This window comes from Kogia breviceps, chromosome 12, assembly GCF_026419965.1.
Source record: "Kogia breviceps isolate mKogBre1 chromosome 12, mKogBre1 haplotype 1, whole genome shotgun sequence".
Classification (NCBI taxonomy): Eukaryota; Metazoa; Chordata; class Mammalia; order Artiodactyla; family Physeteridae; genus Kogia; species Kogia breviceps.
Genome location: NC_081321.1, coordinates 65,985,677 through 66,011,250, shown reverse-complemented (window position 1 = coordinate 66,011,250; position 25,574 = coordinate 65,985,677). Strand labels below are relative to the sequence as shown.

The 25,574-nt window shown below is 35.3% G+C and overlaps 1 protein-coding gene across 2 annotated transcripts in view; it reads right to left on the bottom strand.

The window, feature by feature from the left end:
• Positions 1-25,574, bottom strand: part of OTOGL (otogelin like) — a 147,375-nt gene that overhangs the window by 12,927 nt on the left and 108,874 nt on the right. For both annotated transcript variants that reach the window (XM_059081626.2, XM_059081627.2), the window contains 15 exons: positions 24,769-24,946; positions 24,156-24,298; positions 23,899-23,922; positions 23,714-23,806; positions 21,532-21,721; positions 18,565-18,779; positions 15,172-15,313; positions 9,426-9,611; positions 7,798-8,010; positions 7,215-7,319; positions 6,483-6,590; positions 4,781-4,882; positions 4,173-4,277; positions 4,048-4,088; positions 126-189 (listed from right to left, as the gene is read on the bottom strand). In XM_059081626.2, the coding sequence (XP_058937609.1) occupies positions 126-189; positions 4,048-4,088; positions 4,173-4,277; positions 4,781-4,882; positions 6,483-6,590; positions 7,215-7,319; positions 7,798-8,010; positions 9,426-9,611; positions 15,172-15,313; positions 18,565-18,779; positions 21,532-21,721; positions 23,714-23,806; positions 23,899-23,922; positions 24,156-24,298; positions 24,769-24,946 (1,909 nt within the window). The remainder of the gene's footprint in view (positions 1-125; positions 190-4,047; positions 4,089-4,172; positions 4,278-4,780; positions 4,883-6,482; positions 6,591-7,214; positions 7,320-7,797; positions 8,011-9,425; positions 9,612-15,171; positions 15,314-18,564; positions 18,780-21,531; positions 21,722-23,713; positions 23,807-23,898; positions 23,923-24,155; positions 24,299-24,768; positions 24,947-25,574) is intronic.

Genomic DNA, 25,574 nt, shown 5'->3' with positions numbered 1-25,574 from the left:
TTAAAAACTGGCCAATGGCTTAAAGTGTGTAATACATCTCAAAGCTTATTTTTAATTTATTCATAGTAAACAACAGATATAAATAATAATCATTATCATTTAAAAGTTTAAAAAAACATAGTTACCACAGAGATACAGTACACATCCACAGTCACTCTGAAAGTTGCGGTCTATTGCAGGAAATTCTCCCTATTAGAAAGATATTATTATATGACTTATCAATATGGCTTATTATATTACCATTGTGAAAAATATGCACAATATAACATCTAATAAGTTTCCTACCCCACAGCCACACAGCAAGTTCATAAAAATATTTGACAGTGAACAAGCTTTGATTAACCCAGTGGTCATTTAATTAGTAGCCTATAGGAAATACTCACAATAAAAATGTGATTATAGACCACTCAATCTCTCTAAACTTAAATTGCCTTATCTATTAAATGAGTGAAGGTGGATAAGTTGATCTTTATGATTTGTCCTAACTTTAAAATTATATTGTTAGATTCTGAGCTTCTAGTGGGCAATTAGAGATAAAAGAATGCTTGCTAACCCTAGAAAATTCTCTTGATGAAAATGTTCTTGATCTGCTCTGTAGAGGTGGTCCAGAACTCTGATGTCTGCATCAGAGCAAGGCTGCTTTAGCGTATAAAACAAGAGCAGAAGAGTGTAGTACAATGATTAATAGCACAGGCACAGGAACAAGACTGCCCTTGTGCCAATCATGCTCTGCTACTTAATAGCTCTGTCATCTAGGGCAGATTACTTAGCCAGTCTGCTCCCCACCTTCCTCATCTGTAAAATGGGGATAATAATACCGTCTGCCTCAGAATTGTTGAAAGAAATAAATGGATCAATATATGTAAAGAGCTTAAAAACAAGCTGATGTACAGAAAGTGCTATAACCTTTAGCTGTTAGTAAATCGCTGTCATGACCAATGCTTAACTTTTCCCTACTAGGGAAATGGTATAGGTTCTTCTCAAGTGTAGGACTCAGGCTTAAAGTTTCAAGAATTGTTATTTTAAACATCAACTTTTCCTAGGTGTGTTTAATTTTCATATGACATCAGTAATAAAAACTAATTTGATTCTTGACACAAAAAATAACTCAAATTCATAGTAATATATAAAAGGCACTTTTCTCCATAAGCTAATAATATCTCACTTTTTATAGTGCTTTACGAGTTGTAAAGTAGTTTCACAGACATTAACGCCTTTGATGTTTTATGACTTTTAGTCATTATACAATTCTAATGGGATTGGAAATAAAATATTAGAAATAGAGTTAAAAATAATAATAAATCAAACTCTCCCACTGCATAAATTACTCCAAAAGATTAGATAAGGAAGTATTAGCCTATCACTAACTCTTCTAAGTCACTTACCTGTTTTTCAATAGTTAAAGCCACAATGCCCACTGTGTCCTCTCATGCTTAGGCTTAAATCTTCTATTCTTCTTCCTAACTTGTTTCCTTTGAGGTCTTATTCACATATTTAGTTACATTTTTATTCTCTTAAGTACCCAGTTTCGCCCAGAGGAAATAATTCCTCATTGTTCTACCAATACTTAATATTATATCAAATATGATGGTATTTTTTTACTCTCAAGCAAGCATCCCTCTCCTTTAAAGTCAGTAGCAAAATCACCTCAAGGTGTTTCCACTTTTTAGCTATTATGAACAGTGCTGCTGTGAACATTCAAGCTTTTGTCTGGACATATGTTTTCATTTCTCGTGGATATGTACCTAGGAGTGGAATTGCTGAGTTATATGGTAACTATATATTTAACCTTATGAGTAACTACCAAGCTGTCTTCTAAAGCAGCTGTACCATTTTATATTTCCACCAGCAGTGTATGAGTGTTCCAATTTCTCCACATCCTTGCCAACATGTATTAATATCTGTCATTTTAGTGAGTGTGGAGTGATATCTCACTGTAGTTCTGATTTTCATTTAACTGATAGCTAATGATGTGAAGGAACTTTTCATGTGCTATTGGCCATTGCATACCTTTATTTGGACAAATGTCTGGTTATATACATAAAATGGAATATTACTTAACAGTAAAAAGGAATGAAGTACTGATACATGCTACAACACAGATGAACCTTGAAAATGCTATGCTAAGTGAAAGGAATCACAAAAGACCACATGTTATATGATTTCATTTATATGCAATATTAAGAATAGGAAAATCTATAGACAGATAGAAAATGTATTAGAGATTTCCTAGGTCTAGGAAGTTTTCAGGAAAATAAGTGACTGCTAAAGGGTACAGAGTTTCTTGTGGCAGAGGGTATTAAAATTGTTCTAAAATTGATTGTGTTGATGCTCGCACAATCTGTGAACATAATAAAAACCATTTAATTGTACATTTTAAATGGTTGAATTATATGGTGTGTGAATTATATTTCAATAAAGCTGTTATTAAAAAAAGAAATACTACAAAGACCTAACAGACTCTTTAGGTTGAAAGGCATTTGTTGTCTCTGCAAATAAACTAATGTGATTTTTAAAAATATATCATCTTAGACACTGAAACAAATATTTAGCAATTTCAGGAAGAATGGGTCAGGTCAATACTTTTGTAGAACAAGGAATGTTAAAAATAACTTGCCTTGCATGGGCGTTTAGACATAACCCTTGGTCTAATTCCTGAAGATCTCAGTCTATCATTTACTCTCTCTAGACTTCAAGTTTTCCTACTTATAAAATGAGCTAAATATATCTACTTTGTGAAGATTCAATGAAATAATATACAAAACTTGTTAGGTAAATTGAAGAACTTGAGAAAAATACAATATCATAATTCCACCCTTTTCTGTAGGTGTATGTATATAGTGTATACACAAAATAATCCAAGAGAATTTTTATGAAAGTTACTTGTAAAGCTTAAACATTCTATGCAAATCACAGATGGTAACTCATCATTAGAGTAAGTGTTAGATTAATACTTTTTAAAAATACAATTTAATTTATTTGACATACAAAAAGCTGTACATAATTGATGTATATAACTTGACAAATTTTGAGATAAGTATACATCATGAAATATCACCATGCCATAGACCTATCCATTAACTCCAGAAGTTTCCTCCCACTCTTTTATTTATTATTATATTGTGGTAAGAACACAGCGTGGACTCTACCCTCTTGGCAAATTTTTAAGTCTACAATACAGTGCTGTTAACTATAGTCACTATGCTGTACAACAGTTCTCCCAGCACTTATTCATCCCGCATAACTGAAACTTTGCACCCTGCTTTTTAAATGAAACAGTGACATCCTAAGAAGGGTTCTGTTACTTTAAAAAGTGCCTCATTTATTCCCCAGGATATAGCCTTGGCCTGAAAAGTCTGAATGAGTTTCCAATGATACACATTGTTTGAGAAGGAAAAGAAAAAGAAAATCTTTGTGAAAGAAAACATGTCTTCTTTGATAAATAAAGCCAGGAATATATTATCTTTCTCAAGCCTTAGAGGCATACCATGGAGGTAAATATTTAAAGAAAAAAAAAAAAGACTTGTAAAGCACCATAACCTCCATCTAATGGTTAAATAAATGATACCAGAGTTATAATTATTATTTCTAAAATTTAAATTTTTGAAATTTCTGTAAGGTTTGCATGTTCATACATAACCCCTAACAAGGTACATACAGTTAGTTACATGTTTATACCCCCTCCTCCTCTGAAACAGATGCATTGTTAGTGCACTTTCTTAAAGAATCACTGGGAAACCTTTCATTATTGAGGTAATATATTTTCAATACTGTGCTTATTTTAAGACCAGTGAACTTAAGTAGATATAAGACTGGTAGATTCAGTCGCCAGTGGAAAAAAAAAATAACATATTGATTGTACTTTCCTGTCTCAAGTATAATTTAAAATGTTGACTGCTCCCTAATATCAAAGAAGATTTAAGCTACTTCAGTACAACTTAAAGAGAATAATTCCATTAACTCTGAAAAGAAATCAGAAATGAAAGCAATAAAGGAAGAATAAACTGATTTAAATTATATTAAAATTCAATAAAAATGTGTTCTTACCACTTCACAAGTTGGCACAATAAGACTTTCACAGCTACATTCTAAAAGGCAAAAAACAACGTATTTATATTGATCAAATATATTAACACATTCTAATAAAACTTTAAAAAATGAAAATTAGTTACCACAGTGCCATGTTGGACAACATTGACCAGATACATTTTCTTTCACAAGTTTCATATCTTGTGCACAGGTGAGTAGTGGCATAGGACAGAGATTTGGCTCACACACTAAATAGAAAAATAACATGAGTAAAGATTAACTTCATATAGTTGCTAGTTTTCACTAGCTACCATTTAGTTCACTGCCATTACTGATGTGATACATGGACTTGGATCTCCCCAGAGCTGCCTCTCCCACCACCCAATTGCAGTGTGTTGGTAAGGACAGAACGAATGACTCACAAGCAGATACAACAACAGTAGTAGAACTAGGACACACTTGTCAGGTTAAGAGCCCTGAGAAATGGCAGGAGGGCAAGAAGAGAAAGGAGGTGAAGAGGGTATAGAATCACGTGTATATCTAGAAAGTCTAGGATGATGAGAAAAGTCATAGCTAATCTATTTTGGGGAGGTAACAATACTGTCCAAGAAGCACTCTTAGATGTATGAAAACATTACATGTATTTAATATGCTAGAACTCAGGTCTCATATAACAGTACAATTAACATGCACTGGCCTTCTTAAATATTGAACATATCTAGATATTTTTAATTAGTTAAAATACACTTACCACAGTAATACTGAGGACAACAGAAGTGTGTAGTATTAAGATCCACGGTGAGAAATTCCCCGTCAGTACATAGTGGAATAGGTTCAGTGCAGGATTTGCAAACTAAAGGCGAAACCAAAAGGCAAAGTCACAGCTGAGCTAAAAACAAACTAGTTACCAGTTCGGATTACTGTACACATATAAAATCAAAATAAAAATACATTATGTAAAACAAAATAGGAAGCAAGGAAAATAAGGATTTAAAAAAAAGATCTCCTTATTTGGTCATAAAAACAATAATACTATCTGAGTGTATTGCTTTATACTTTCCCAGGCACAGTGATACAGAAGAACCATCTTACCAGAAATATAAGATTTCAGGAGTAGTTTGTTCTTACTAGGATCAAAATACCATTGATTTACTTATTTAAGTTTTCTTAATTCACTACTCTTGACCACTGCTATGAATGAACAATGTAGTAGAGGCACCTGTTCTGAGCTCTTAGCATCCCTCTTCCAACTTTGATAACAACTCTCTGAATGAACTTGAGGAAATGCCCCACCTACGCAGCCTTGGAGTGACTCTTAATAAAGATGCCTCACTCTTACTAGGCCCATGTGTAGGAAAAACCCACTTTAGACGAACGAGAATGTCTCTCTATAGCATTTGAGCCATAAATAGAGGCACATCAAGACAAGAAACAGATGTTGCTGACTCAATCATTAGTGACTGCCACCTAGAGAAGCTGGTTTCCCTCCTTCCCAGGGCTTGGCTGAATGCTTCATCTTCATTCTACAAAATCTTGATTCCCCAATTCTCCCAACAATTGGTTGTGCTTAAGCTAGCCAGAATCAATCAGCTGTTGCCACTGCAGTCAAGGAACCTTAAATGATACAAAAAGAAGTGCTTTGATCTACATAGGTTTATCTGAAACCTACATTAATCAACAGCCTTTGATACGATAATTCCTCAATGAAATGGAAAAGAGAATTCTTTATTGTTCAAAGTCTAGTTCCTCAGAATATTTAGCTCAAATTCAGTCATTTCCCAGACACCTTTCATTTATTTCTCTTTTTCAGATCATCTGCTTACACAGGATATACAGGAGATAAAGTTTTAAAGAGGTAGGCTCCTTAGCACAGTCGTTTATTTAGTTGGTTATTCAGGAAATCCAGAGCTAAATTTTTCTCTAAAAAGAACTAGGTACTAGCCTTATTTTTTTTAATTGATTATATTATCTTAATCATGTTTTCAATGATATACATAGTCTTTGTCGATAGGGAAAAGTAGTACTAATTGAAATAATTGTCAAGAATCATTTAAAATGCTGTACTTTCTTTTCTGCTATTATTATTACTTTTTTTAAATTTTTTTATTTTTTTGTGGTACACGGGCCTCTCACTGTTGTGGCCTCTCCCGTTGCGGAGCACAGGTTCCAGATGTGCAGGCCCAGCAGCCATGGCTCACAGGCCCAGCTGCTCCACAGCACGTGGGATCTTCCCGGACCGGGGCACGAACCCGTGTCCCCCTGCATCGGCAGGCGGACTCTCAACCACTGCGCCACTAGGGAAGCCCATTTTCTGCTATTCTTGTTCAGTTGAATTTTAAAAGTATATCAGCAGAATATTGGTTACCATTGAGTCCCATGAAATTCACATGAAATGAGAGATTTTCCCTAGATCCTCCCTCTTCTTCCAGGAAATGACCTCACAGAATGCTTACCACAGGCAGGAGGAAAGCAGCAAGTCTCTTCCTGTTGAATCTGAATCATGAACTGGTCTTCTCTGCATTCTGGCACTACAATTTTGGGGCATTTGAATGGGTCACATTCTGTAGAAACATTCCAGAGATATTTGTAAATGTGTATAGAGTGAGACAATAAATAAATGAAATAGTGTGGCTCAGTTCTCTTTGAATTTAGTGATAATTAGCTCATTTAAAAAATCTTAATCTTAGTGGAAATATATAGGAAATAGCAGGTTATTTATATATAAAATAAATACTTTTACATATAAAATATATGTAAATAGACATTTAAAAAATATATGTAACATTCTCTTAATCATATATATGATTAATCATGTGTATGTATGTGTGTGTGTATATATATATATATATATATATATATATATATATCCTGTAAAATCTTAGAAATATATAGGAAATGGCAAATTATTTACATTTAAAATACAAGTATATACATTCAAAATACATGTTTCCACTGAAATTAAGGTCTTTAGAATGAGTTAATTATATATATATAATAAATAGATTTAAAGTTCATATATATACATATTTATAAAGAAATTACAGGTTTTTAAAAAGCTACCTTTAGCAAGACAGCTCTGCAAACAATCTTCTATAATAAATTTCCTTGTAGACACAAAAATGAGAATTTAATCCACGACTCTGAACAGTGAACCTCATTCTTATTATTCCTAATTAATTACTCACCACATTGGTACTGTGGACAGCAAGAAAGAGGGCTATGGCCAACGATCAATTTTTCACTATTTGTACATGTTGGAATGGCAGTTTCACACAAAGTCATGTCACAGCCTGGAAATAAACAGAAGTATTAAAAAATCTGTGAACACAACTAAAATCCTGTGTTTCTAACTCAAAGCAGGGAAATGATTCTCACTATGCATGTTTTTACACTACAATTAAACCATTCAGCTCATAGAATGGTCATATGTGAAAAGGCAGCAGAGTTAAGGTTACCTATTGTTGTCTTTGACCCCTGATTGTCATATGTCAAAGATTCCCAGATCTTTTATCTTCACGTATTTCTGAATATTATTATTTGATAATAGCCAGAGTTTTGCATGTCTATTTGCAAAATCAACAAAACTATAATGAGGTAAAACTTGCTTTGAGAAAGTGTAGGTGACATTTATGGCAATACTTTCATTGTTACTTTAACCCCATACATTTTTTTTAACACCAAGCATCATGCCTGCCCTGCTTTTTCACAAAGAATATCAACATATTTTGTGGCATTAACAGATCGTAAGGCTTCAGCCTGCATACATACTGCAAACTTCCTTTGAACAGCAGGTCCACTTATCAAAGAAGCCCAGGACGACTTCAGCTTCTCGTTCACAAATTGGCGAGGGCTCTTCTTCACAATCAGGTTCTATGGGAATAATACTTCCATTCTCCAAACATTTGTACAGGGCACATTCATCAATGCCCCCATTCCAAATCTCCCCAGCAGTTCGAGGCTGGTCTTCACTATCAGTGCACGCTTAAAAAGATGGTCAATGTTATATCACTTAGAACCTGGGCACGAAAATAAACCAAGCTGTGATGTTTTGATTTCAGACTGTGACTTGGCCCAGTGACACAGGTAACATGTCACATTATCTACCCTTTCGCAACTTCTTCCTTTTGTTCATCAGCTACTAGCTTACATTTTTCTTTAATGAAATTTTTATAGTCCACAGAAAATATTTTTCCCTTCTACAACTATCTGTAAATTTGCATGTCCTCTTCTATAAATAAGATGATTTGTTAATTATTTTTTTATTCATTTTAAGTCTTGTTAATACAATTTATTTAGCTTGAACAAACTTAGTAACATAAATTTTAATTGGCTTTAAAATATCAACTATTAAAACTGAGTGGTATTAGAAAACAAGATAGTCTCTACCTCACATTAACATGTTTGTCATATCAAAATTCAAAACATTTCAGCTTTAAAGTCTAAATGTAGAAAGTAGGTAGTCAAGCGAAATATTATTTAGTGACTCTATTACTTTTATTATGAATGTTTTACATAGAGATAAATATGGCCCTCTAGTACTTCTTTTAAGGAATAATAAAGATAAATGAAGTGACCACCATATTCCCAGCCTCCAGTGAATTTCTCTTACTTTATCTACTACCAAACCAATCTCACAGGTCCCTAAAAACAAATATAACCATGTATATTCAGATTCTTCCACAAATACTTTCTTCAGTGGCAAACACAAACTTTTTTCTGAAACAATATATGCATTTCACTTCTACTTGCCTTTCCCTTGAATTACTAGCGTTACTTCTGACCATAACAATGAACCCTATGATAGATAAAGTACTGTACTGCAGTTTTCTCAGTTGGGCCCTTTTTTATCCACAACCACCACAGAGACAATGTGTCAGGATAAAACGGTTTGAAAATGAAAGCAGAAATACTCAATGTTTTCCCCCAGATAACAACACTTTCTGAAATTCCTTGAGTGTTTATTTTTCTCTAGGCACTGTTACAAAACGCTTTCTATTATTTTATGTATCCCCGCACTAACCTTGTGGGATAAGTCCTATTATTTTCCCGATTTTGCAGATGCATAACCTCAGGCTCATAGAGGTAAAGCTGAATCATTAATACATGAAATAATTGAACTTTCAATTCAGTCCACACACTATTCTCTTCATTCTTAATTTGCCATATTCTTTTCCAGTTATTATGGGCATAAGTAGAGAGAGATTAAAACATATCACCACCGAAGCCCCTAATTCTGGTAACTTCAACTGAAATCATATTAAAATCAAACTACATACTCTCTTTCCAACACTTAGGTGACCTTTAATCAATCTTTTTCAGCACATCTCTCCAAGTTCTAAAAAAGTATGATTTATTTGCTGGGTCCCTAAGATGTCATTTTGTACTTCTCTGCTTACCACATTCTTTCTCTGGAATGCACTGAGTTGACTCTGGCCTGTGAAAAATGGTTCCATTTTTGCACACACAGTCTTCTCTTAAATTCAGACATGAAGAGTGTTCATAGAACCATCTGTTCAGACATGTTCTTGCTTCACAAGGTCGCACGCAGGGTTGATATTCCTTCCCCTCTGGGCAACTCAAAGCTATAAATAATAGAGGATTTGTGGAATTTGCTAATGATAAAAGTGACCTACTTGAATTCTAGTAAAAGGAAGAAATGTTAGTTTTCTTTCTGAAAATAAATTTTGCACATTTTCAGTCTCCTCAAAGTCCATTTTTCATGTATTACTTAACTATAAATTAGAAACAAAACAATCAATGAGTATTTTTGAGCATCTTCCAGGTGTCCAGCTAGTATTATGTTATAGCAGGAAAAATTCGTCTGATTTATATCAAATAAATATGACCGAAGCCCAGCCCAAATTTGGCTGGCATAAATATAGAGTCAACTATTATGAAGTTACTGCTCTGTGCAGTAGGAGGAGATACAACAGTCCACACAAAATAAGCACAGAAACATGTTTTAAATATGCAACTCAACCAAGTCATAGAAAAGAAAAATCCCACGTATTTAGGCTTAATCCTTCACTGTCAAAAGAAACTGCCATTGCTGAGCAGTTTCTAAATGATGTTTCAGAAAATTCTTGTTGATTTTCAGTGATCTTAAAAAGTCATACTGTTAAAAAATGAACATGCAGCTGGTGGAGGTGTAAATTGGTAATATCTCAGTAGAGAACGATTGTAATAGTAAAACTGAAGATGTTGTATGTTCCCAGTGAATCAAATAACCCCACTCTTGAGTAGTGAGTACCTCTGGGGGAGTAGGGAGAGGAAAGGGACAGGAGAGGGTACACCAGGAGCTGCTTTATTTCTGAAGTGGAGTCATGTAACTGGTGTCTATGATATATTATTCTTTATCTGTGCATTTTTTTCTTTTGGGGGGGGGATGAAAACCTTTTATTTTGAGCATTTTAGTAACATTCATTTTGAAAACCTTTTACCATTGAATGACTATAATTAAATTAACAATATTTTCTGTAAAATGTGCCCAAGATTGTTGAAAAGTTTAATAAAAAATTTGTATGAAAGGGCTTCCCTGGTGGCGCAGTGGTTGAGAATCCGCCTGCCGATGCAGGAGACACGGGTTCGTGCCCCGGTCCGGGAAGATCCCACATGCCGCGGAGAGGCTGGGCCCGTGAGCCATGGCCGCTGAGCCTGCGCGTCCCGAGCCTGTGCTCCGCAACGGGAGAGGCCACAACAGTGAGAGGCCCGCATACCGCAAAAAAAAAAAAAAAAAAAAAAAAAAAAAAAAAATTTGTATGAAAATTTATAACTTGATGAGAAAGCTTGAGCCTTATGTATAAAAATGGGCAAAGGATAAATATAAAAGAAAAAGGAAATACAAACATGTATCTGGAAAAATATTGAACCTAGATATTAGTCAAAGAAAGCCAGAAAGATTGGTTTCTAGGATGTAGATATTATGTTAGGAAGAAGGAAAATGGGGAAGAAAAATCTCCAACCTCTCCACATACAACGTGTAAGGACAAGCATGGGAAAGAGAGGCAGGTTGAATGAGGACCAGCAAAGGGTGCCGTAAGATATAAGATTAAAATCCCCTTCAAACCTCTGCGATTTCTTCAATATTTCAATCTATTTTGTTAACTAACATTTGTGGACTAGGTTTCCTTTTGGGAGAATTGAGGCCTACATTAAATCCATTCATTCATTTATTCAAATTGAAATATAGTTGATGTACAATATTACGTTAGTTTCAGGTGTACTACATAGTGATTTAACAATTGCATACATTATGAAATAATCACCACAATAAGTCTAGCAACCATCTGTCCACATACAAAGTTATTACAATGTTATTGACCATATTCCTTATGCTGTATATTAAATCGCCTAGGCTTATTTACTTTATAACTGGAGGTTTCTATCTCTTAATCCCTATCACCTATTTCACCCCTCCCCACTGGCAACCACCCATTTGTTCTCTATTATCTATGAATCTATTTTTGTTTTGTTTTGGTTTTTTAGATTCCACATATGAGATCATACAGTATTTGTCTTTCTTTGTCTGACATATTTCACTTAGTGTAATTCCTTCTAGATCCACCCATGTTGTCACAAATGGCCATATTTCATTTTTTATGGCTGTGTAGTATTCCATTGTATATATACCACATCTTCTTTATCCATTCATCTATAGATGGGCACTTAGGTTGTTTCCATTTCATGGCTATTGTAAATAATGCTGCAATGAACATAGGGGAGCATATTTCTTTTTGAGTTAGTATTTCTGTTTTCTTCAGGTAAATACTCAAAAGTGAAATTTCTGGACCATATGCTATTTCTAGTTTTTTGAGGAAACTCCATCCTATTTTCAGTAGTGGCTGTACCAGTTTACAAACCCACAAAGAGTGCAAGAGGGTTGTCTTTTCTCCACACCCTCACAAACACTTGTTATTTTTGTCTTTTTGATGACAGCCTTTCTGACAGGTGTGAGGTGGTATGCCATTGTGGTTTTGATTTATATTCCTCCGATGGTTAGTGACATTGAGCACCTTTTCATGTGTCTATTGGTCACCTGTATGCCTCCTTTGGAAAAATGTCTATTTAGATCCTCTACATGTTTTTTAATTGGGTTGTTTGTTTTTTGATGTTGAGTTATATGAGTATTTTGGATATTTTGGATTTTAAGCCCTTAGCAGACATATATTTTGCAAACATCTTCTCCCATTCACTAAGATGCTTTTCCATTTTGTTGATAGTTTCCTTTGCTGTGCAAAAGCTTTTTAGTTTCATTTAGTCCCATTTGTTTATTTTTGCTTTTATTTCCCTTGCCTGAGGAGACATATTCAAAAAAATGTTGCTAAGACTGATGTGAAAAAAGCATACTGCCTATATCTTCGTCTAATTTTATGGTTTCACGGCTTACATTTAAGTCTTTAGTTGTTTTGAGTTTATTTTTGTATACGGTTTGAGAAAGTAATCCAGTTTGATTTTTTTGCATGCTGCTGTCCAGTTTTACCAACACCATTTATTGAAGAGGCTTTCTTTCCCCAAATACATCTTGCTTCCTGTCATAGGTTAATTGACCATGTAAGTGTGGTTTTATTTCTGGGCTCTTTATTCTGTTCTGTTGATCTGTGTGTCTGTTTTTGTGCCAGTAGCATACTATTCTGATTACTATAGCTTTGTAGTATAGTTTGAAAGCAGGGAAGGTAATACCTCCAGCTTTCTTTTTCTTTCTCAAGATTACTCTGGCTATTTGAGGTCTTTTGTGTTTCCATACAAATTTTAGAATTATTTGTTCTAGTTCTGTAAACAATTCCTTTGGTACTTTGATAGGGTTAGCATTGAATCTCTAGATTATTTTGGGTAAATGATAATTTTAACAATATTAATTCTTCCAATCCATGAGCATGGCATGTTTCCATTTGTTTTTGTCATCTTCAATTTCTCTTATCAATGTCTTATAGTTTTCCAAGTACAAGTCTTTTACTTCTTTGGTTAGATTTATTCCTAGGTATTTTGTTATTTTTGATACAGTTGTAAATGGGATTGTTTTCTTAATTTCACTTTCTGGTAGTTTGTTATTAGTGTACAGAAACACAACAGATTTATGTATATTAATTTTGTACCCTGCAACATTACTGAATTCATTTATTAGTTCTAATAGATTTTGGTGGTGTCTTTAGGATTTCTATGTATAGTATTATGTCATCTGCAAACAGTGACAGTTTTACTTGTTCCTTTCCAATTTGGACACCTTTATCTCTTTTTCTTGTCTGACTGCTGTGCCTAGGACTTCTGATACTATGCTGAATAAAAGTGGTGAGAGTGGGTGTCCTTGTTTTTTTCCTGATCTTAGAGGAACTCCTTTAGCTTTTCACTATTGAGTATGATGTTGGCTGTAGTTTTCTCATACGTGGTCTTTATTATATTGAGGTATGCTCCCTCTGTACCCACTTTATTGAGAGATTTTTATCATAAGTGGATGCTGAATTTTGTCAGAAACTTTTTTTGCACCTATTGAGATGATTTCTATTCTTCAATTTGGTAATGTGGTTTATCACACTTACTGATTGGCAGATACTGAACCATCATTGGCATCCCTGGGATAAATCGCACTTCATCATGACATATGATCCTTTTAATGTGTTGCTGAATTCAGTTTACTGATGTTTTGATGAGGACTTCTGTTATCTATGTTCCTTAGTGGTACTGGCCTGTAATTTTCTTTTCTTTGGTATCTTGTTCTGGTTTTTGTTATGAGGGCACACTCCTCTCTAGTCACCAGAGCTGCATGCTCTAGGAGTGCCCCCTATGTAGGCTGTGTGCACGCTTCTGTTGTGGCAGTGCCAACTACTGTGGGTGCACTGGTAGGCAGGGCTGGCCCCTGGCCTGGTTGGCTGCAATGCCGCAGTGACTAGGGGCCCCTGGAGGGTGGGGTAGGCTTTCTGCATGGCTGTCTGCACAGCCTGGAGGGCTTGCAGCTGCTGCTGACCCACTGGAGGGCAGAGAAGCCCCTGAAACTAATAGGCTAGTGGGAGGATCCCCAAACAGTCTTTTGCCAGTGCCAGTGTTATTGCAGTAGAATAAGCCCCCCAAAATGGGTGCTTCCAGCATCTCTATCCCCAGGGGGAGTCTCAGTTGCCTCCTGCCTCTCCAGTGGGCTCTCCAAGATCAGCAAGTGGTTCTGACCTTTCAAACTACTTCCTCTGCCCTGGGACTTGGAGCATGGGAGAATTTGTGCACGCCCTTTAAGAGCAGAGTCTCTGTTTCCTGTAACCCTCCAGTTCTCCCAAACATAAGCCCTGATGGTTTTCAAAGCCAGAAGTTCTGAGGACTCATCTTCCTGGTGTAGGACTTTTAGGCTGGGGAGGACAATGTGGGGCTTGGACCCCTCTCTTCTTAGGAAGGACTTCTACAATTGTGATATACCTCCTGTTTATAGGTCACTGAGCAAAGGGTGTGGGTCCTGACTATACCACATCTCTGCCCTTCCTACCCATCTTGGTGTTGTTCCTTCTTTATGACTTTTGCTGTGGAATATCTTTTCTGCTAGTGTTCAGGTCATTCTCATAGATGGTTTCCCTGTAAGTAACTGTAATTTTGGTATGTCTGTTGGACGAGGTGGGTTCAAGGTCTTCCTACTCCACCTTCTTGACCCCCACCCTTGCTTTAAATTTAGACCAGGATAAAAACAGAAGTTGCTTAAGTGGGAGACCAAACTATAGGTTACATTTACATTCATTTTATTCTTACAAAATTATTTTGTGGACTTCCCTGGTGGTGCAGTAGTTAAGAATCCGCCTGCCTATGCAGGGGATACAGGTTCAACCCCTGGTCCGGGAAGATCCCACATGCTGCGGAGCAACTAAGCCCACGAGCCACAACTACTGAGCCCACGTACCACAACTACTGAAGCCCACATGCCTAGAGCCCTTGCTCCGCAACAAGAGAAGCCACTGCAATGAGAAGCCCATGCACCGCCACGAAGAGTAGCCCCCGCTTGCCTCAACTAGAGAAAGCCTGCGCTCAGCAACGAAGTCCAACACAGCCAAAAATAAATAAATAAATGAATTTAAAAATATTATTTTGTGCTGAAAAGGAAAAGAAAGAAGTGAATGCAAAAAACTGGACTGTTATTTGAGTGTTGGAAAATATTGTTTGAAGTGTACTACTTACAGCAGTAATCAGGTGTTCTCCATGGAATGCAAATGTCAAACTTGTTACATAAAGCCACATATGCAGAAAGGGCATCACATTCATAGTTCCAAAAATAGGTATAATTGATCCACATCTTTTCACAAAAGTCTTGTGGTGAAACCTAGAGATACATTATGCCTTGGGATAAGTTATGTTGTTTTATTTCTCTGAAGGCCCTAAGCTAGACTAAACTATTTGGAGAATCAAAAGGTAGCAAGTTAATATTCATTATAGTTCCTCTTTGACCTTAGATTTTCAAAGCTTTGTAATATTAGATGTCACCTCTGAATTTATAATTTTTTAAACACACAGTTTTAGATAAGATAAATATTGTCTGTACCAATGTACATAAATCTACCTTATAAAGATGGAAAAGAAACAGAGTATGTGGACCTAGCAAAAACCTATTTCTGATATTACATTTTGGGTTACAATCACGTTTTCTATATACTGAATAAGACTTTGATCTATTACAGATAAAACTGGAAGCTCATAAAGCTTTCTGTAATGATACATGGCACTGCCCATTACATGAGGTTATAAATGCTTCTCAAAAAATAGTGTACTAATATTGAACATTAGTCAAATAATTTATATAATTTGTCATGCTCAACTTAATTAGAAACTCATTTTTTCTACAGATTATGTTTCATTTTGATCTAGAGATACCTGAAATCTAAATAATTTAACTTGTAACAACATTCACTCCAATTTTTCTCTGCTCATTTATTCAGCAAACATACTAAGTAAGCATCTACATTCAGATGCTAAATTTGGACACAGGTCAAAGTGTCAGATAAAAATACTTAATATTTTTCATATCCTATCATTTTTTTTTCAAGGTCCATATCTACAAAAACTAAGATATTACTTCCTTTTTAGTCTCCTCTGTTGAATCTCCTCAGTTTCCAACCATTTCACTTTTTATGGAATACTTGCTGTGATCATCAAGAGCCCCCTACTTGTCAAATCCAGGGAACACCCTGATATTCTAAACCCTCTCCAACCTCTCAGAGGCGTATGATGCCATGCATAGCTCCTGTGTCTTAAAACCCTCTCCCTTGACTTTGAGAGCACCACACTCTGGTGCCTTTCCATCTGTTCATTGCTGTCTCCTCTCCCTGCTTCATTCTGAGTATTTGTCTAGACCCCTTCCTTGATCGCCCTGTCTACTCACTACAAACACTCTTCCTGGGCTCACCCATTCCCACAGTTTCTACCGCCATCTTGGGCATTTACATCTTCACCTTGGTTTCTTCATAAGTTAAATAGAGTTAATAATAAACCTACTACTACTTAAGATTGCTGTGAGCTAACATATGGGAAGTATAGAGAGCAGACTCTGGCACATCATACATGAGTTACTGTTATTTTTATAAACTCCAATCTAATAACTCCCCAAACTTGACCTCTGGCTTCAACTGGTCTCCTCTGAGATCTAGAATAGCTTCAGTTTTTTTCTGGGTATTTTAGCCTTGACATCCCACATGACTTAATTTTTCCAATATATATTAAAAAAAATTGTAACCCTTCTCTACCAAACCCACAAAAGCTGATTCTCCTGTATCCTCCATTCATCCATTCATTTATGCATCCTTTCACAGTTTATTGAGCACCTAACTACATATCAGGCACCGTACTATTCATGAGGAATATAAAGGTGACTAAAACAGACCTGTTCTCTGCCTTGTGGATCTCATAGTTAAAGCCTATGTGTTGAATCAAGAAGAGTCACCATGCTAAAATAGATCAGAGGAGGGAAGTATTCTAGCTTAGGACACTGCAAGCATAAAAGCCCATTTGCAGGAAAAACCTTGAAATAGTGTAACAGTTGAAAGGAGACTGGAAGGAAAAAAACCTTGAAATAGTGCAACAGTTGAAAGGAGACTTACAGGCTAAGCCTGGAGCTTAGCCAGTAAGAAAAGTGTAGCACAAGAGGAAGCTGGGAAAGTAGGCAGGCCAAAGCATAGAGGAAATTATAAGCCCTGATAAATTTAGAGCGTATTCTAAGGGTAACTGAAAGACACTGAAGGATTTTAGGTAGAGAAATAATCCAATCGTGTTTCCATTTTCAAAAGATCATCTGCCTGCTATGTGGAGATTTGCAAATGAGGATGAAGATTAGAAGCAGAAAAATGAAATGTCAAGCATTCCTTTCTTTTGCCATCAAATTCACTTGGAGAAGCCTAAGGGAAAGCTGGAGCTATCAAAGATTAAATGGTACCCTGTGTTGCCTCACTATGCCTTGAATAGTCAAGCTGAAAAGTTTCCTGATGTAATCAACCTTCTAAGTTCCCAGTTAAAAATGCAATTTTTGAAAGTCCTTATGCTTTAAAAAGACAGATTACAATGACACTGAAATGAGTTAAAAAGTATTTGCTATTTTTTTTCATTTTTATATACGTGCATTTTAACATGTAAACATTTAAAACTTACTTTGTTGCAAATCTCTGAGTAAAACTGAAGCTCCAGAAAGATACACCATTTTTATCTCATGACTTCATATCCTTTGTCTTTTCCCTCAGAGAACTCATGGAGGGCAGGCTGAGAACTATGGTGTCTATGCTTGATGGTAGAACACAGAAAGTCCCTTCTTGGCCTAGGTCTCCCTTCCTCCCTCTTCTCTCCTGGCAAACTCATCCTTCTAAATAATTACGATGTCTGAAACCCTGGGCTTCTCCCGACTTGGGCTCCTATGCATCTCCATATTGTATATTGTGATTAATCTGTTCACAGACTTGCCTTCCTTCTAGACTCTTTGAGAGCAAGCAGAGGGTCTTACTCATCTTTGTATCATAGGAGTTTAACACAGTGCCTAGTAGGTACTTGATCTCACTAACTTTTCATTTAATGATACACGAAATGCTGTATTTGTCTGTCTTTTGTCTCTAACAACAGATCTCTTTTTAATGATGCAGATTATTTAAAATATCTACTAGTCACCTAAAGTCAGAAAGTTAGAGACTAATAAAGAACAATTAAATTGAATATATGACAGATTCTATTACAAGTATGCACCTCAGAGGCCAGGAATTGATTAAAGCTTCACTTTCTTGGTTTCTATACTGGGTTATCAAATGGCATTCATCTCTTTCTCCTAGAGGCATTTATTCATAGGACAAAATTTCATTTTTCTTGAAAGTTGTAGATATAGTTAAGAAAAAAAAACATGGGGGGAAAAAGATAATTATCCTTCCTGTTCTATAAGTCAATAAACAGTAAATGATTTTGAATTCCAAAGCATACTGAGAGAAGGTTTGGGGATAAACTATTCTCAGTAGAAGAACATCATGGCAAGAACAAGAATTTATTGGCTTTTACTCTCAACATGTCTAACATGACAGTTCTGATTTATGGTTGCTTTCAACTTACTTCATTATGGCATGGGATGAAAACTCTTCTATTTAATAACTCAATGCAGTGACTGCAGTCATGCTCAGTACAATTTCTAAAAGGCCTTCTCGTTGTTACTTCAAATGTTTTTTCAATTTCCCAGCTCTCAATAAATAATTCTATGTCTTCCATATTTGTAATGATTGTGCCATTTTGCATCCTTAGATCATCTTCTGGATCGTCATTGCAAATTCCTAAAAAGATGTGTGACATTTAGAAGGAAATTTTTTTCACTTAAACCAAATATAGGCAGCAGAAATAGATCATCTCAATAACTGATTTAAAATGAATAAATTATTTACTGAATCAGGCTCCAAATTTATGTCCTTTGACTTTAACGTTGATGGATTCTTTTTTAAATTATGTGTCTGATTCTTTGACAAACTAGAACTGTCTTAACCAGATAAGAAAGAAATTATAATCCTAGAAGTCAAGATATGTGAAAAGATCATAGAAGAAGAAAGAGGAGATTGATTCCATCCCTACACTCTTCCACTATTACCACTATATCATAATTTAAGAACTAGTTCTTAAATCTGACAGGGTATTCCCCAGAATAGTAGACATTTTGTGATTGCCTCCTAAGCATCTATTCCCCCAGCAAAACGCTGCCTGAAAACATTAAATTTTTCTCTTCAGGAACTATCTCTGCCCCGTTACCTAGCACATGACACCACTCCAGCAGAGGGCCCTAGTAAGCATAAAGGTAAGCCTTACTCCCTTTCATTAACAACTGTTACAGGTAATCCAGGCATAAACCAGTCACTTGTGGCAGTCACTTAGACACATAGATTTGTTCAACATTAGAACAACCATTGTTAAGCTCAGGATTTGACCTGGGGAATTCTAGGACATAGACAATCTCTCTTCCTTGCAATGACATGGCTGATTGATGGCTGCAGTGCTGTGACCTGCTATAGCCTCTAGCTTCCTTCAGGGAAGCCAAACTGAGGACAGAGCTTACTTTTTATCTAGTGAAGTGAAAAGCCAAGGTAAGTACAGAGAAATGGGCCTAGGACCCTGATCATACCATACCTGAATCCCACCCTACTTTAAGATATAATTTTTCTTAATTCCCAAGGCTCCTAGCTATAAAAGATATGAGTTAAACATTTTTTTCAAGTATCAAATCTTAATCCTCAAGCAGTTATAACAAGATCAATAAAGGTTTCTGCTGCCATAGTTGCCCCACACTTGTAAATGTACAGGAGACTGAGTACAGTGCAAAAAAATAAATAAAACTCAAGCTAAGTGAACTATACTGTAAAGCAGCTATGTTTAAAGTCTAAACTCTTCTGGGAAGAGGTATTGGTAGTAAAAATATGTTTTCATTGCAACTCCAGCCACCACTCCTGCAGACTTCACAGTGCTATGTAGAACAAGTTGTCAATATAGACCTCCCATTCTGGTGTCCATACTCAGTCTGGGTCACACTCTTGTCCACTACAACTCAATCAGCCAGCACCCTGCTTTCCTTTTAACAAACCACAGCTCTCCCATTGTGGAGGTCAGGAAGTTTAGGGGGTGACCCTTGTTAGCAAAAAGGTGACCCTAGCCCCTTCTACATAGTGACTAGTTAAGAATCCAGTTAGCAGACTGTCTCCATAAAAGCATGAGCTGACAGTAGAGGAAAACAAACAAACAAACATGAAAATCAAGCAGAAGTTATAGCACACAGAAGTGATAAATCAGAAGAGAAAATATGCATTCCCCAAACCCCTGAGTTATTGCTCAATAATATCTATTGGGTTATTATGTATACCCAATACCATGTATATACAATAACTATTTCCACAACGATAACCTAAGTCACCATAGAAGTCTGTGCTATGTTTAGCATGCTCTAAACAGGCATGGAAATTGTAAACCATTTTAGCCAAACTTTCCACTAAATGCTTTACATTTTTGAAGAAGAAATTTGGGTATTTCATATAATTTGTTGAGAGCAAGGACTTGGTCTATTTGTTTTGAGTTGTCAGCACCAAGCATAATGCCAGACACTCAGAAGCTGATCCATTAACTTTTACTCAATTAATATTTAGTGAGTTTAAAATAGATGAATTTGTACTAAGCTAATATTTATTGACTGTATTAAGCAATGTGTTAAGTGTTTTATGTTAACTTTCACATTCAATTCTAACAACAATTTTGAAAGTAGATTTTACTATTCCCATTTTAAAGATAAGGAAACTGATGTTCACTTAAACAGCTGTAAAGGGGATAGCTCTGGCAGACACCAGAGCCAGAATTGTTCTTTTTATTTTGTTATGTACCTAGAGATATTTCTAATGTGTTTCCTTTGGCTTATCACTATGTATCTATGTAACATATTGTAATAAGGAAGTGTAAGATGTACCTTTACACTTAGGTTACACTTATGGAACCTAAGTGTAAAGGTACATCTAGGCTTTACACTTCATAAGAAAACTGGAACTAATATTCAGAATATTGTGTTCCCTGTATATAACTTTCAAGATGACTTAACTAAGTTTTGCTTTGATTTCAAACTTAAAAAAATAAGAAACAAAGTTATTTAAGTCTTTAATCATTCTATGCCTCATTTTTATCATTTATAAATTAACACTAGTGCCTACTTATTGAGGCTACTGTTAGAATTAAGTGAGTTAAAGTATGTAAAATAATGCCTGACACTTCATTAATGCTTAATAAAGATGAGCTAGTAGGAATACAAACAGTATTGTAGAAACAGTGGTAAGCATATATTTCCATAAAATACTCAAGTTGAACTGTTATTTCTTGCTTCTAAGTCCATTTATGGAACGACATTGCTTCCTTCAGTATTCACATAGGGAACTGAAAGTTAACATCACTTCTCCAACCCAAAAAATGGGGCAAGAGGGTTCAAGATGGTGTAATGTGAACAGAAAAAAAAAAAAAAAAAAAAGAAGAAGAAGAAAAAATAGAGATTTGAAAAGCAGTGCTCACCACAAAGTCCTTCTGTGTAGGATGACAAGTTAAATTGAGCACCAAAATGAATGTCTATAATCCCTGTAAGATGAGCCCACTTTATGATTAGTCCAGCTGGAGTAGTAATCACATACATTGAACCAGAATCCTCTATGGACAGTTCTTGATTTGAAAAAGGCAAAGGTACAGCAATAGAATCCACTTCTACCTAAAATTACATAATGAATTTACACCTATTAGAACAGTTTATGTTTTAATATACACTAATAAAAATTAGGAAAATTCAGATTATTCCATGTCTTCTGATTTAATGTAAATTATTTTTAAATGCTTAAAAATCTATTTCTCTGCTGCTGCCACAGTCTCTCACAACTCCTAAATTCTTTTATTGTTCTTTTGCTGTCTTGCTATAGTCAATATTTGTTCTAACTCATTGCCCTTTATTTTCTTCAAAACCTAACTTTCTTCTGAGTTATATATGCTTTTTTATGTTTCCCCCAATATATGTTGACTATGCCATTACCTCCTAATATAAAGATAATAAAGTTTTTTTCGGGATCTTTTCTTTAATCTGGGTCCTCTATTTGATCTTCTAAATCAGTGTTTGTTTAATTATAATGTTCATAATAACCATCTGTGAAGCCTGGTAAAGATTAAGATTACCAGAAATTCTACTTCCAAGGTTTGGATTGGATCCTAGATCTTATATTTTTAACACATTTTCTTGGTAATACTAATAAAAGGAATCCAAGGATTTTTACTTTGAAAACAGTGCTTTAAATAACAGTGATGACATGGAACCATGGGCTGTAACTAGCAGTAAATCTCTCAGAGTTCTGACTAACCATCCAATTTCTCATCTTTATATCTTCCTCCTCTTGCCACCCTCAAGCTGAAACAGCCTTCTGTGCCTGGTTAATTTCTACTTATTCTTTAAGATTTATCTTAGGTGTCACCGCCTCCAAAAATATCCACTTGACCCTCCTATAAACTGCATTTTTCAATGACCTGTATCTCTGTTTCCATGACATCTTGGTTATCACTCTATCACTATAGCTCCTACTGCCTTTTAATTGGCAGATAAATACATTTACGCACCCCCCACACAACTGCAAATTACTTGAGATCAGGACCTGTGTCATTTTATCACATAAACTCACTAAATGATTTTTTAAGTTAATAAGTTTTCAACTGAATACATGACCAGCCATCAGTTCAGCTGAGGCCAAAAATAAGCCCTTCCAACCAAATGTTCACAACATCACGGACCAGGTTTGAGTTTAATTTCCCACCTACTTCCTGTTAATATATGAACCTCATTAAAATCAAAGGTATATATAGAAATTCTCGTGTCCAAAGAAGTAACACGTTCATATATTTTAAGTTTGACTTAAACTTTCTGATATCTTACTGCATTTTAGGCTTGCTTTAACACTGTCTCCAGTCCAGAATGTATGGCCTGTGCTAACAGAATTATTTCCAGAAAGCATATAATATCTCAGCCATTTTGAGCAAAATCTTTATAAGTTATTTTTTTATATTTTTGAGAGACCATGTAGATCTGAGTGAAGCATCCAGCTTATAACTCACTCTGATTTGGTAAATAGAATTCCTTTGGATAAAGGTTTTTCCTGTAAAATCAAATGGCTCCTTTCCAACTTTTTAATGGTGCATTGCTCTTCTTCAGTTCATTTCAATAAATTTAAATATTCCTTCATTTTTAAGCTTAATTAATTAATTAATCACTTAATTAATGGTGTCAACATTTCAAAACTACTCTTTCCATCTGTTTTTCTCTCAGTAGTCTTCATTCGGGTATTCTTGGCTGCTACCCTTTGCAACCTTATGATCCTCTCTTTCACATCATTTCCACTTTGTCTAATTTGAAACACTAAACATTAACTCTGACACTAAGAAGCTTGGCCACTCATATTATCCGAGAGAGCTTTAGCATGTTTAACATGGCTGTTTCAGTTAACCTCAAAAGGGCAGAAACATTTGCAACAGTTGGCATGCTATGGTAGGAGACATATAATAGTATGAAACACATTTTAAACTGTCCGTGAAAAGAATGATTAGACATCCTAGCAATGAAAGTCCACTGATATGTTTAATTTCCCCTCTTTTTGGAAATAACTGTGCTTATATAATTTCTCAATTTCATCCATTATGAGGATATGCTTTAACTTTGTGTTCCTACCTTTCTTGCTGCCCGATTGACAAGTACTTTATGTAGAGATGTGGTCAAATTTAACTTCTTAAAACAAAGTCCAAAGATTCTTCCAGAGGAAGCCTTAATTTGAAAGAAAATTGAAACTTTATGGAGTTAAACATAATTTTAGCAATAAACATAAGGAATTCACTAGACATTTTGCAGATACTCACTAGCTTTTTAAATGAGTTTCCATTCTGAAAGAAAAAACATTTTAAAAAAATACATTACTTGACTTTTAAAAACATTATTTGGATTAATACTATATGCCTCTAAATATATTCACATGAAACACGTTTTGTTTTAAGTACCAGAAGATAAATCTCAGTGAGTTGTTGAGTCCTTTCTTACTCTGGGAATACCTAATGTTGCAACATACTTCCACTACTAGATTTATGAAGAAATGACAAAAGAATAGATTATGACTTACCTGATTTGTGGAACATTTTTCAATATGAGCAACTATAACTTCCCCAGGAATTCTTAATAAGATATAAGAAGCCATACTATACAATGCTGCATTATTTCCATCAAATGTAATAATGCTGAGTTCTGACAACATGGAACATCGACCTAAAAAGTAGTAGAGAGTAGATTTAGTCTATTAACTAATTATTTGTATTACAGTAATAACTGCTCCTTTAAAAGCATCTTTTAAATTAGTCTCCTTATGTTTGACAAAAAGCAACTCTAAAAGTTACTGGGAATCAAAATCATAAATCAAATGAAGAAAGTTCAACAATAACTTTGTCTTGATGAGGTGATTGCTTCAAAAAAAATAATAATCTCCCCCGATTAAAAATTTATTGCCGGGCTTCCCTGGTGGCGCAGTGGTTGAGAGTCCGCCTGCTGATGCAGGGGACACGGGCTCGGGCCCCGGTCCGGGAAGATCCCACATGCCGTGGAGCGGCTGGGCCCGTGAGCCATGGCCACTGAGCCTGCGCGTCCGGAGCCCGTGCTCCGCAATGGGAGAGACCACAACAGTGAGAGGCCCGCGTACCGAAAAAAGAAAATTTATTGCCATGTAAGGAATGCAGACTTACACGGACATTCCCACTCAGGGCAGCAAATATCTCTGTTCACCTGAACAGGTCTTCCCCGGAAACCACAGTCAGGCATTTCTATGTCCTTTGGGCAATTAAGAGACCAGTTGTACAACTGCCATTCCATATTAATGCATATATATTGGGTACAATTATAAACAGGATCAAATTGTTGAGGCTGTTAATAAAAAAGAAAATTAATGCATATTTTTCCATTTTCACCTAATGTTTTAAATTAATTTTTAAATTTCCCATTTACATTGCTTATAGTGTACATTTCCTAAATACAAAAGCTTTTGAAAGATGAACAATTAAAATTTCACTACAGCTTTTTGTTGAGGTATCATCTCTGAAATACTCAGTATGAACTTCATTTAAACTTTACTTTAATATTGATTTGATTATCAGAATTGCCCAGATACCCAACTGCTGAGCAAACTGAAGTCTTGTCCTAAATTGTCTAGATTAGTGTTTTGCAAGCAGACTTATACAGTGGCAGTCAACCTTTCATACTATGTTGTATAAAGCTAGTATATGATTAAGACTTCTGTTAATGTCAGTTTAAAAAAATTACAACTTAATATTATCCAAATATTTCATTAAATATCAAATGTGATATCAGTTTGACAGCACCTGGATAGAATCATTATAAATTACTTTATATATATAGCTCAGAGACTTCTAGATAAATAAATAAAAAATAAATAAGTGGTAGATTTTTTTTATAAATTACATTCTATATAAATTATAGTAATAACTATAGCAATGATAAATAATACAACACTTATTATGCTCCAGACATTGCT